This window comes from Lactuca serriola, chromosome 4, assembly GCF_051521515.1.
Source record: "Lactuca serriola cultivar US96UC23 chromosome 4, Lser_US96UC23_V15, whole genome shotgun sequence".
Lineage (NCBI taxonomy): Eukaryota > Viridiplantae > Streptophyta > Magnoliopsida > Asterales > Asteraceae > Lactuca > Lactuca serriola.
This window is the reverse complement of record NC_136411.1, coordinates 311,621,056-311,635,723: the sequence shown is the minus strand read 5'-3', so window position 1 is coordinate 311,635,723 and position 14,668 is coordinate 311,621,056. Positions and strand designations below refer to the sequence as shown.

The 14,668-nt window shown below is 33.9% G+C and overlaps 1 protein-coding gene across 1 annotated transcript; it reads left to right on the top strand.

Annotated features, from left to right (window-relative positions):
* The first annotated feature begins 1,255 nt into the window (after positions 1 to 1,255).
* Positions 1,256 to 6,116, top strand: LOC145097286 (protein MICRORCHIDIA 2-like). The gene is made up of 18 exons (XM_079034824.1): positions 1,256 to 1,555; positions 1,931 to 2,005; positions 2,168 to 2,202; positions 2,411 to 2,489; positions 2,590 to 2,679; positions 2,753 to 2,828; positions 2,921 to 2,999; positions 3,085 to 3,213; positions 3,288 to 3,386; positions 3,467 to 3,568; positions 3,669 to 3,815; positions 3,936 to 4,028; positions 4,157 to 4,208; positions 4,911 to 5,022; positions 5,092 to 5,338; positions 5,579 to 5,661; positions 5,728 to 5,770; positions 5,910 to 6,116. The coding sequence occupies exons 1-18, from the start codon at positions 1,465 to 1,467 to the stop codon at positions 6,006 to 6,008; spliced, it is 1,731 nt and encodes a 576-aa protein (XP_078890950.1). The 5' UTR covers positions 1,256 to 1,464; the 3' UTR covers positions 6,009 to 6,116.
* Positions 6,117 to 14,668: the final 8,552 nt, after the last annotated feature.

The following is a 14,668-nucleotide window of genomic DNA, read 5'->3' as shown; positions in this document are numbered from 1 at the left end:
TTAGAGTAGAGCCACCTAGAGGTGGCAATGGGTCGATCTGGGTTGGGTTCGGGTTCAACCCATTTATTATTTGGGTTGAAAATGTCAACCCAACACAACCTGTTTATTTAAATGGGTTTGATATTTCCAACCCAACCCAACCTTTTAGATAAATGAGTTGTCATTGGGTTGACCTGTTTATGTAGTTCCCGACCCAACCTATTAAATAAGTGGGTTAAACTTGGGTTAACCCATTTAAAATCAATTAAATAAATTATGTAATTAAATATTCTACCATTTAAATTATAAAACGTAAATAAAACTTCATAATTATAACAAAAGCACAATCGGAATTCATAAATACAAATAAATTGTTCAAATAACATTAAAAATGTTTAGTTTCAATGTGAATTTGGAGAGTGACCAGTATTATCGGTGCTAAAAAAAAAAGATGAAAAAAGGATGAAAATTTAGATTGAATATTATAATAATAATGCAACATTATAATTTACAAATTAATATTTTGATTAATACATGATAATATACAAATAATATTAAATTATATATATATATATATATATATATATATATATATATATATATATATATATATAGGGTAAAGTGAATATACCTAACAACCTTATATAAGCTTAGGTACCTAACCTCATCAAACTACGTCATTTTGCATTAAATTTTCATTACAATCATCCAAGGTTCTTAAACTTCATCCCTAAACTTGATTTACTTCAAATTTTTTTTGGAAATTCATCATTATATTTCTCCTACATCCTTTCATATGTAGCGGTAGGATATCAAGCCCATCAGGTGGTATTCGATAGAAATACGTGATGTAAAAGACAAATATTGGTGAAAGTCCAAAGATTTTGGAAGTAATCAAGTTATGGGGTTGAAGTTTAAGAACTTTAGGCAATTACAATGTAAATATGATACAAATCGATGTAGTATTATGGAGTTAGGTACCTAAGCTTATATAAGGTTGTTAGGTATATTCACTTTACCCATATATATATATATATATATATATATATATATATATATATATATATATTAAAGTTAAATGGGTTGACGGATTGAAAACGGGTTGATAATTTTTACCCAACCCAACCTATTTAATTAAATGGGTTAGACGGGTTGACCCATTTAAATTAAATGTGTTTAAAACTAATTTTGGGTTGGATTCAGGTTATATTAGTGGGTTGGGTCGATTTTTGCCTAGCGACCCGCCACTAAAACTAGGTCGTTTTGAGTTGGTGTGGTTCTACACTGAACAGTGAACACACAGTACAGCAGTCAGCTGACTTGAACACTCGATCAAATTCCACATTTGATATTTAGTGAACTGCTAATCGAAGTAGAACAGAAGTTTGAGCAGAAGTTCTCGATCATATTCACTTCTACACTGGTGTACTTACGCAGTTGCATCATATAATTGAAGTTTGAGCAGAAGTTCAGAATAACACAACAATGGAGTCGGTTAATCGGACACTGGAGAACCGAAGTTTTTGGAAAGCAGGAGCATTCGATATTGGCCCAACAAACTGGAATCCTTCTCAAGGTTTAACTGATTCATCTTTTAAATTCCGCATTTGTATTGTTGCTACCCTTCTTCGCTAAAAACTTTTGACCTACTGTTAGATAAGTTTCTACGTACGAAATAGGAAATCTCGTGAACTAAATAGCGTTACTTATTCCTAATGATTACAATGGATAACTGTATAAATGTAGCTTGGAACTCTGTCACAAAGGAAATTGTTGCAATTTTTCATGATATTGAGCGTATCTCACCTCCCTCTTTGCTTCTTGCCCTAGATTTTGGGCATTTTGTAATCGGAATCGACATATTCATAGGAGAAAATTATAATAACGCACTATATATGTGATTGGAACAGACATTCACACTTGACTTGAAAATTCACCTGATTTATTTCAGATGAATTGGAGCATGCTCGTGTGCACCCAAAGTTTCTTCATTCCAATGCAACTTCACACAAATGGGCTTTTGGAGGTATTGCCTTCAACTTTTTGAATTTTTCTCTTATCATGAAACGCAGTCTTCAGATTTTTTGATTCTTCTAATCATCCAAACCTCAAGTATTCTACAGAAGTTTAATGTTATTGATGGTATTTTCAAGACTTAATACTCACAATTTAGTTGCATCTATTGCAGCAATTGCCGAGCTGTTGGATAATGCTGTTGATGAGGTAAACCCTTAGTTTTAGACATCACATGAATTTCACAATTTAGTTGCATCATTTTATGTAATAAAATTAAAACCATTCAACCTTTACTACACATCATAATTTCTTTTGATCAAACAGACATATTGCAAGTTGTTATGCAGAATTGTCAGGGTGAAATATCACATTACTATTTGAAATATTCTGTCTATAACCCTATATGATGTTACAGATCAACAATGGAGCAACTTTTGTGAAAGTTGACAGAATCTACAACAAAAGGGACAATTCTCCTGCTTTGCTTTTCCTTGGTAACATTCTTCATGTATTTTTACCTTCATATTGATTGTTATAATGTTTCTATATATATCAATATCAATGTTGACTAGTCAAACTGAAATGTTGTTACAGATGATGGAGGTGGAATGGATCCTGAAGGCATTCGAAAGTGCATGAGCTTAGGATACTCAACAAAGAAGACAAATGACACAATTGGACAATGAAAGTATTTAAAAACTATTTCAGATTTTGAAATCTTGAATACTTAATGATATTAAAAACTTTATATTTTCAGATGGAAATGGATTCAAGACAAGCACTATGAGATTAGGAGCTGATGTGATAGTTTTCAGTCGTGCATTTCGAAAAGGGTATGTTTTAAACTTTTTTAATTTCTTTAATATTATTTTTATTCTTTTAATTAAATAGTTATTAATGTTATTTTATGAACTTTATCTTGTAGCAAAGCAACTCAAAGTGTTGGTCTTTTATCCTATACATTTTTACGCAAAACTGGACAAGATGATGTTATTGTTCCCATGGTAGATATATGAAAATGAAAATTCTTTATGTTTTTTTATAAATCTATTTTATTTCTTTATTAATCTTTATAATTTTTTTTTGCAGATTGATTTTGATATATCAAAGCATTGGGCAGAGCCTTTAATATATGGCTCTCAGGATGATTGGTCTACTAACTTGAACACAATTCTTGAATGGTCTCCATTTTCTTCAAAAGACGATTTAATGCAACAGGTTTATTTAATCATTTATATTTAACAACTTTATTTATTTATTTATGTTTTTAAAATTTGTATAAACTTTCTCAGTTTGAAGATATTGGGCCACATGGGACAAAGGTGTTAATATACAACTTATGGCTGAATGATGAAGGCATTTATGAATTAAACTTTGATGAGGATGATGAGGTATTAATATTATTATGAGATACTATGATTTTTTTTTTATTTTAAAATTAATAATATGATTAATTGTTTTTCTGATATAGGATATAAAATTGAGAGATGAAGTTTCTCGTTTGTCTAAATTAAGCAAGAAAGCAGCTGAAATAGAAACACATATTTCTAAACGCCTTCTACATTCCTTAAGGGTGATTATTTAAAATTTATAACTTTTCTTTTGCATCTTTATTTTTTTTAATTTGCATCATAACGATATATAATGTTTTTTTATTTTTTAATTTTTTATAGGCATATGTTTCTATGTTGTATCTCAAAAAGTTTAAAAACTTTAAAATTTTCTTAAGGGGAGAACCTGTAGAGCAATTTAATATAGCAGATGAATTGAAATGCAAGGAAGTTGTTATTTACAGACCACATGTTTCTTCAATGAAAGAGGTGATATTTTCTCTATTTTACAATGACTTTAAATCAGCATTTACAAAAATAACCCTGTAATTTTTTTATTTATTAATTATATGTTTTTATTAGTTAAACCTCTAATTGTTCTTGATGTAGGCGATTATGGAGACAACCCTTGGATTTATTAAAGAAGCACCTGCTCTTCCAATTACTGGATTTAACATATATCATAAAAATCGTCTTATTCGAGTATGTGTTTTTATAAATTATAATCTTTTTTTTTTTTACTTAAATGAAAAAGATAGATATGTACTTTCATTGATTTGCTTATTATAAGTTTATTTATAACATCTTATTTTCATTTCTTTCTGTTTCAGCCCTTTTGGAAAGTAACTGGTGATGGGAATTCTAAAGGAAATGGAATTGTGGGTAAGCATGCTCTCTTCTTTAATTGTTTGTTTGGTTGGATGGAATGGAATGAGTAATTCCATTCCATTGGCATGTAGAATCTGAATCAATATAAATCCGAGTTATAGTTTTAAGTTTTAAGTTTTAACACGGTTTGTTAATATTAGTTAATCATAATTATAGAATTTATTAGTTGCAAGTTTGAAAAAAATGAATATAATAAAAGTTTAATAAAACACAAATTACATTTTTAGTCCCTGTGTTCAGGTGTTTTTTCTCGATCAAGTCCAAAAAAAGAATCTTTTTTGCACATATAGTCCTTACTGAAGATTCTCACATATAAAATCACATTTTTGCCCCTTAATGATAAAAAATACTAGGGGCCTAGTTGTCATTTAACCTAAAGAGAAGACTAAAAAACTCTACAAAATCCATGAGTAAGGACCAAATTTGCAAAAGTATTATCTTTTTGATCTGATTCAAAAAAAGTAACTAATCATAGGGACCAAAAATGAAATGTAATCTAAAGAATATATTTTGTAGTTATAAATTTATAATTCAATTAAAATCATGAAATTCTTGTGCACAATTCATCATTCCACTCCTTTATGGAATATAAAAGAAAGACACCCCTGCCTAAGGAATGAAAATGGATTCCATTCCAACGGAATCAACCATTCCATTCCTTCCCAGATTCCATAAAGACTTCCTTAATTTCTACAGGAGTTCTTGAAGCAAATTTCATAGAACCAGCACACGACAAACAGGATTTTGAAAGATCATCTTTATTCTCAAGGCTGGAATCGAAGCTTAAACAGATGCAAATGGATTATTGGTTTGTTCTTTTTCATTTTTATATATATTTTTATTTAAAATTTTACTTATGTATATTTCTAACAAACAGGAGGACTCACTGCCACTTAATCGGGCATCTGCCCGATCCAAGTTTCCTTCGAAAACTGGAAAAGACATCGTCCACTCTGCCACTTCAAACCCAAGGTCAAAGGGTTGACCATAGTCAAAGTCAAAGTCAAAGTCAAACCATGCCTGGTCTTGCGGTCAACCCAAGGCCCGATTTGATGGCTAACCATGCTCGAACCGTCTACAACAATGGCGTACCTGTCGCTCGGGCTCCTCCTGGATTTGACACCGTGAGTCTTGCCTTCCTTATTTTATCTGAAAGATGAGACTGATGTCAATAAGACAAAAATTACAGTGTTTTGTCCCACCCAAAAAAGGTGGGACATGGACAAGTACTAATGTCAATGTGACAAAAATTACAGTTTATTTTTTTGTCAAAAGGGTTTTTTTCCTTTTTTCTTTTTTTTTTCTTTTTTTTTTAAAAATATTTGTAATTAAGATTGATATTGTTATTATGTCATGGATTCCAGGGTTTTGATCAAGAAGTGACACGTGGAGATGGTTCAGTGGATATTGATCAAATTTGTGATGAAAACATCCAACTTTTCATGAGGTAGTAAAAGTTTGTATTTTTGATCCAATATTATTGCATTTTAACACTAATGAATATGCTTTATAGATGTGAGGAGCACACACAAAGGAAGAATGAGTTAACAACTACGGTAAGAACAAGTTGTACTGTGTTGTGTTTGACTTTGACCAAAAAAGACTGTACTGTCCTGTCCTGTTCTGTTCTGTTTTGTTCTGTAGTTTTATAAGTTGATGTGGTTTATATATTTTGATGTTTGAATGGGGAATTAGGTTAATGATTTGGAGAAAAAGGTTGCGGAAACCAAAAGGAAATGTGCTGAGCTTTCTTTGCGACTTGAGCTTTTAAGAAGGCAGAATTTTGTATCATAAAATAATTGATATTTTAGTGTTTAATGCTGTTTTTTTGGTGTGTTGTGTGTTTGTATGTCAAAGAAATGGTTGTAGCATTAGTAGGTGCATATTAGCAACTTTTGGTTATATTTCTCTTTAAACAAAATAAGGTTTTGATGGCATTAGGAAATGTAGAGGGAGAAAAATCCTAAAAATTGAAACGGGTGGAAATGTCGGTATTTAGGGCTAAAGGTAGAGATGGCAACGGGGGTGGGGAACACAGGGGACCTCAATCCCCATCCCCAAATCCTCAATCCAATCCCCATCCCCATCCCCATCGGGGAATATGAATAAACCCCCATCCCCACCCCCAACGGGGAAACGATGATTTATATTTCTCTTTTAACATGCAAATTTTTACGTAAGAAAAAACTCTAAATTTCAATTTTACCATCATAAGTTTAAAGATTTTATAAAATATATAAGTACTTATAAATTGCAGAAAAAATATAAATAAATTTTCTACCAAATTTAAATACATACATAAAAAATCAAGTAGAAAAAAAATTATCAAATTGATATTTTAGGTAAAATAGATCAACCAAAGAGGAAAAAGAAATATACACGAGTTTAAATTAGATAAAAGAAAAAGTAAAAATATAATTTCAACCAAGTAATTACTAATGAGTTAGGTTACTTAGATCAAATTTTATGTATTATAAATTGTACTATAAATGTAAGTTCTGTATTATTTTTATATATGAATACATGTCGGGGGCGGATCCAGGGTCGGGGATTAAGGGTATCCCCATTCCCATCCCCATCCCCACTTTTTTTATTCGGGGATTCCCCATCCCCGGTCAACTTGGGGATTCCCCAGTCAAAACGGGTGCGGGTTTCGGGTTCCCCGTTGGGTATGAGGTTTTTTTTGCCATCCCTAGCTAAAGGTGCACATATACATGTTTTTTTTTTATTTTATTTTTTTTTTTTATTTTTAAAACCGGTCTTCTCTAGATTGGTTTCGATTATTATCGTAAAATTAAATTAATTTTTAGGATTTGTCACTCTACATTTCTAATGCCATATTTAAGCAATTTGTTGACATGAGAGTTTATTGTGGATCCAATTTTGTTAATTTATTAGTGTCAACATTTACAATTTTTTTTAAGCAGACAAGAAAGAAAATCAATTTGAAAAGAACAAAAAGCTCATTTGTTGAAAAATAGTCAAAATCAACATATGAATGAATTAGGGAAATTATAAGGCATCACCGAAATCAGACACTTCTAACCAACCGAAATCAGACACTTCTATCCAATCGAAATCAGACACTTCCAACGGTCCTATAAGGACCATAGATTATCCATTAGCATGTTTTTTTTTAACAATTCATATATCAACATGTTTAAATTTAACACAATTAATAAGTATGAGTATTTTGGAAATCACTCTCCTGCTCGATCTCTGGTTGACTGTACACACCGCATCTTCCTGTAAAACCAAGGTTAAGTAAGGGTTCACTTACCCGATCCCAAGCCAACAATCAAAGAAGATCATGAAAAGAAACCGAGCCCATGTCCTTAACCCAACACTTTTATTATAAATTCTTTTTCAAAAATGTTTTTGTGAAAATTCTCGGATCCTAATTTGAGTCTAGATTCACACAAGTGTTCCTTCAATTCGCTCAAACCAGGACTCTGATACCAACTTGTAACGTCCAATTTTCACAACCAAAATTTTTCATTCTTATTAAGGTAAAATTCACAATTATAAATCCATTCTAAGAAAACCTTTTATCCCTATTATATTTATTGAAAATCAGAGTATTATAATAAATGTGAAATCCTTAATGTTGCTGATGAATGTGTACAGTCCCACTTTCGCCTTTTTCACGATCACCAATAAAACCTGAAACATAAACAACTGGATAAACACAAAACTTAGTGAGTTTTCTCCAAAATACCCCATACAACAAACATACTAGCATGCGTATTGGGTCCATAATCATCAAATTGGATTACCCTGGCCTAATCAGTCACCGTACTGGAATGCCACCATGCAACGGGTCCAATCAATCACCATATTGGATTACCCTGGGTTTGTTGGCTTGCCGACTTAACCCAACTATAACGTCCACAAATTTGGGCTAGTCAATTTACAAATAATAAGCGTAAAAATGAATTTTGATAGAAGGTTATTTTTGGATAAATAACCTTAACCAAAGTTATAATGTATGTGACAAGGGTTCCATACATATAAAGGACGCTGAAATCCGACTTCGTATGAAGAAGTTATGCTTCTTTGAAGTTTTGCGATTAAACCAGCACGACTCTACGTATCATAGAAAATGAATTTTTGATAAATTGTTTTTTTAGCCTAAGAGGTCTAAACAAAAGTCTTAGTAATCATTAAACCGAGAGCGAGCATGTAAAGAACGCCCAAATGTAACTTCGTAAGAGGAAGTTATAATTTTTCTAAGTTTCAACGTAGTAGTATACGACTCAGAAACCAAAGTAGCGATCGGTTGACTGTTAGGAAAAACAATCTAAATGACAGTTGAAGATCACGTCCATATGGTTCCGTTGATATATAGACAACCGAGAACGGATATCATATAAGAAAGTTATAAATTTTTAACGGACTTTTAACAGTCTAAGCTTGTTAAAAATATAACTTTAAAAATAAAGTCAAAATTAGTCGATAGATTCTAAATGAAAGTTATAGATCTTGTCGTTAGCTACACATGAATATAAAGAACATCGAAAACGGAGCTCATATGAAGAAGATGTGATTTTTTGAAAAATCAGAAATTCACATGTGTGCGTGCGAGGGGCACGACACGCAATAGGCTGCCAACATAGGGACGTAGACAAATCTAGACCTGACATGTGTAGCAAAACGAGAGGACCGACGTGCCTGGAGTGCACGGCGCGCACCTCATGAACGACGTGCATATGGGCTGTATATAGATGTGCTTAGCCTCATTCTCTTTCACACCACCCACATTTTCGTTCTCGATTTCCTTCGATTTTAGCCCTATTTTCTTTTAGCTATAGGCTTTGGTGAAGCCTTGCGATCTTTGAAGTAGTAGTAGCTATCAAGTAGAAGCCATGTGGTGTCAGACAGCCGGTAAATAGAAGCTCCCGGATTAGAATTTTGCTCGCATAATTCCCAACTTTTCACTAAATTATCTGTAAGTTAAGCTACACTCTATCGTTTTCAGTGTAACTTATATTTATGGTCATAGGTCGTTATTATGAACCTATAAATAAGATTTATCAGTAATTCCATGTCGTTATACTGATTGATCTGCTTACGAGACTGATGTCTAGGCTGGATTGAGTGAGGTATTTAAAGTGGATTTTCCAAACAATATACTTTATATACCAAATGGACCCTACCTCTGATATGATCCTACCAGGTTATTCCTTATTTTGATCTTGAAGTAGACTTTAGGATTGTTGAGAAATCCAAACCCTTAGGATAATAGTTCCATGAAGTATGAAATTAGACTAAGACTTAGAGCTATATACATCTAAGTCTGTTGGAAAAATGTGTAAGGCAAAGCTCTACCAAATTCACCAATCGCCAGACACTTCGTCAAGTAAGTGCATAGTTCCTTTTATGAACATGATTTAATATGAGTATTAATTAATATATTAAATATCTTATGGAGGTCGTATGTGAATTATGTACTTATTTCTTGGATTATATGTTAGGATATTTTCTGTGCTATGTGCGAACCAAATATGGTTCTATTTTATGTTAGGATTAAATAGATAACATCATATAATATTATGAGTAGCATTGCTAAGAAGATACAAGAATAATAATATATAATGCTTTGTAGGGATTATAAATACACTAGAATTAGGTTAGTGTCACCCAAGAATAGAGTTGGTATCAAGGTTGGTTACATACACTATAATCTAGTCTAGGGATAAACTTAGACTCATGGAAGATACCTAGCTCAATTAAGTTTGATGTTAGGTAGTCTCATTAGGAGAATGTACGTAACCTAGGAACAGAGAGTAAAGTTCCGTTCCATGATATTATCAGGTGTCGATGTACGGTAACTCTGTACAGGATGACCTGAAATGGTGGGTCCCGATCAGGAAACTGTTAGTGGTATGTATGGTCACCCCACCGAGTAGGTGACAATTCTTGATCAATCTAGACGGCCTTGTGAATTATGTTGCTAGTATGAGCTCATTACTCACAACCATAGATGAATTGCAAAACCATATTCATCAAATACTCTGACGGCCCATAAGCCTTCATGACTTACACATGCAAAGGAAGCCCCTAGCTGTGTAGTCAATCTTAAAGATTCATCCGACGAAATTATTTTCCCTTATAATCATGGTCTAGGATCTGTGAGAATCGATAGAAATGGTTAGTATAGGATCTATGAGGATTAGTAGGAATGGATATGTAGGAATAGGTATTGTATGGTAACGGTTGGTTTGCAGGTCTGATAATTATGGAATACTATCATATCAATATCGTAGGATTGAAATCCTAATGTATCTCACCAGGTTTCCCCAACCTGACACACTCAATTCATATGCATCAGATGTATCAAGACTTAAGCTATTGGAACTTGATTAGGATGTTGAGTGATTAAGAGACAACCTGTAATAGTATTCAGGATGACCAGGTCTTTACGCTGTAACTTATGTATTTGTATTGATTATGACATCCTTAGGGTTTAACATTTTGGAGACAAACATTTGTAATCAAAATGATATTTTGTACTGAAATTTTCCGCAAATATAAATGAATGATTTTTAAGGCATAAAGAAAAGTTTTAATTGGTTCCGGAAATTAGAGGATGTCACAGTTGGTACCAAAGTATTAGTTTAAGCGAATTAGGAATTAGTAGGATTTCTAGATTTACAATTAGAGATTAAGCAATGATGGTGAGGTGTGTGTCTAGGATATTTTAGAATAGACACAGGGACTAGGATATTTTAGGGTATAGGCATTAAATAATATATATATATATATATATATATATATATATATATATATTATTTAATGCCTATACCCTAAAATATCCTAGTCCCTGTGTGTATATATATATATATATATATATATATATATATATATATATATATATATATATATATCATAACGTAGGTTAAATACCTTATTTGCTATAACACGCACTAGATTAATTTAGGATAAGATGCCTAATTCACTTTTATGTGCCAAATGAATTGTAGTATAGCATGCCTTAGATTGCCTTCTAGGTTGCTATTATTAGATTTAAGATCGGTTGCCGATCTAGTATTAGAAAATTTTATGTGTTCAGATTTCTAAACGTTTAGTTATGGTATTAGAACTGACACATAACTTTTCGGAGTAAGAAGTAGGATTTCACGTCTAAATCTTCCTAATCTATATTCTCGTCTCGGTACACTGAACGCCTGCTCGGGTATATAGAACATAATGACCATCACAATGAGTGGTAGAGTTGTCGCAAACGAAGGAGGTCCAATACCTAAGAACGTCGGAATGGGAGTTGCTCAAATCATGATGACTGAAGCCCGCACCATGATGCAAGAAATGCTGGATCAACAATGACGCAAGTTCATGGAACTTTTAGCTCAAGAGTTGGCTACTATTAGAGGTTGAGCACCTATAATCAATGATCCCGTAATTATTGAAGGAATCAACAACGGACCAGTTCCCACGCCTATGGTCTAAGAAGGAAATAACGATGGCTCAGAAAGTTACCAGGGGCCAGAGGTCCAGATAAATGATGAGCCTAGGGGATATTGCAAGTATAAGGATTTCATGACTTGCAAGCCATCATCATTTATCGGGAAGGAAGATCCTGTAGGAGTCATGGATTGGATATCAAAGATGGAGTCAGCTTTCATAACGCGTGGATGCATGGGGAAGCTATAAACCGCCTATGTTGTGAAGCAGTTCAAGGGCATAACATTTCATTGGTGGAACACATTAGGGAAGATTTTGAGCCCCAAGATGCCACTACAACTGACATGGGATGGATTCTTGACCCATTTCAAGAGGAAGTTCTATTTAGCTAAGAAAATGTTGGAATTGGAGAATCAATTCCTAGATTTGACAAAAGTAAGCATGTCAATGGATGAGCACACCGACGCCTTCTATGATAAAATGGAGTTTTCCCTACGACTTGTTTCAGAAGAATTGAAAAAGATTGACAGGTATACCAAGGGGCTACCTTGGGAGTACACTATGCTGGTTAAGCAGACACGCACATTTGAGGCGGCCGTCTGGGCTGCAAAGTCTATCAAAGGGATGATGAAGAAAAGGACAGCCGACAAAGCTAAAGTTGGTGAGAAGAGGTAAACTGAGGGAAGCAACAATAAAAACAACGACAAGAAAAAGAAGTCAAGAAACGAGTTTGGGAGCAACCAGGAAAGGAAGTGGTGCAACCAATGCAAGAAGAGGCATTTTGGCGAATGTATTGTCTTCTATAAATACAAGAAGTTGGGGCATATCTCTACAAACTGGCCAATAAGAGGAAACGCTCGCTTCACTTGTAGAGAAGAAGGGAACATGAAGGAGGACTACTTGAACACTGAAAGGCCAAGGATCCTACTAGCAAAGCCCAAGTGTAGAAACTACCAAATGGTCCTTGATGAAGCAGATGCCATTGCAGGAAATCAAGAGTAGGAAGCTGCTTTTCCGAATATCGATATATGTGTAGTCGTCCTATATAGATAGTAATAGGATGTGAAGCATGATATAAGGGGCATATTGTATGAATAAATGTTGTAATCATTTGCGAAAGTTATAAAATTTCTAGTTATCTTACATCGCTGTGTGGCATTTAGAAATTATGATTTCAACATAATGGAATGGTTAAGAATAAATTTTGGTATTGTGTACCTTGTAAAGCAGGACACTATACGAGAAAGATTTATACCAAAGGTTGGAAAACATAATTGCGGTTGAAGTTATGCATGGAAGATACTGTAGTAGAGACTAGGAAATTTGTTGTATACTTGGAAACATCAATATGTGTTAAATTGCTTTTGTGATCTTTAGGAAATATTGACTTGGGAAAAACTGCGAGAAAACTTTTGGGATGAGTATGAATAGGTGTGGAAGGTAGTATGGGCCCATACTACCAGAATCACATGACTCGTACTTGGATCAAGAGGAGTCACAAGGTTATTAGACACTAGTGATTGCATTCATTGTTGTTCATTTCCATAATTACCTTTGTTTCAGTGATGATTTCTATTCTGACCCTAGTGCTCAAAGCAAATCAAGTCCAACTAATCTACAAAATAAGTTCGTCATAGCGTCCGACTTTAGATTGAAGGAAGAGATAGTCAAAGCGATTAATAGAAGGATCACAGTCGCCGTAGCTTGTAGCTAGAAGTAATAAATGCTAGAATGTGATTGTATCATGTTAGAACATGAAGGAAGGTATCATTTGTGTTAGGAGTCTGACTCAAAAAGACCCGAGTCTAACCATTGTATCATTGATGAGAGGTTATTAAGGACATGACCTATTGATCTGTTACAATGGTCAAAGTAAGGACCTTAATTTAGGTTAAGAAAGAACATGAGCTTCCAATAGAGATCAAATCTAGAAGGAAGAATAGATGTAGCTCCATTAGTGGTCAAGAAGTATAAGATTTAGAAACTCAATAGAAAATACAAAAGAGTTATGATCACACGCTAGGATGGAAAGGTAACGTGCAGAGTCAATACACAAGCGCTGTTTTGTAACACCCTGTTTTGAGTCGTTTCATAATTCAGGGTCGTGACTAAAATATCAATTATAATAAGGCTTCGGGATTTGGGGAAAGAGAGGATTAGACCCTTTTGGATGAGGGTAATGTAGAGTATGTGATCCTAGAGTTCGGTTTGTGCTTTGAGCCCTAGGGTATAATGGTAATCGTGATGGTTCGGGCCTTCCATGAATTAAGGATTTTAGTTTGATGTTTTTTACATCAAAAGTAAATAGATAGGGTTGTGGAGCACCTCAATACCTTTCCGTGGATATAAGGATCATCGAAAACGAAGTTGGAATGAAGAAGTTATGACCGTTTGAAGTTATGAGGATTTTGGGCTAAGCCAAGTACGCTGCGCGTACAGGGCGTATGCTGGGTGAGAATGATCACGGAGTGCTATCCAGTACAATAGACGTACCTAGAGTACACTGGACGTACTCTAGTCAGATGCAAATCCTATTTAAATCCCTTACCTCATTTCCAACCCTTCTTATCTTCACCCTCCATCCCTTCTAACCCTAAATTTGAAACCCTAGCCCCATTTGGAAGGATTTTGAGCATTGAAGTGATTTTGGGTGGATTTTTGGTGCATTTCGAAGAAGAAGAACTCATTGGAGAAGTGTTGGTTATCTTGGAGCTTGTAGATCCAGGCCTTGTTCATGTTGATCTAACTTCTGGAGGTATAAAGTTTTGATCTTGATGGCTTTCTCATGTAGATCTAGTTTGGGCTATGATTTGTCATGTTTTGATCCCATGGTTGTGGTCGCTACTAGAAAAATGTACGTAGGAGCTAGAAGATGAGATGAAGGAGCACTATCCAAAGTTCTTTGGAGAAGTGGACTTCGAGGACGGAATCTGATTCAAGTGGGGGAGAATTATAACATCTGAAACCCTAAGGTACTAAAATTCATTATTTTATTTTGCATTAAGAGGGTCATCAGGACGTGAAATCTTGGG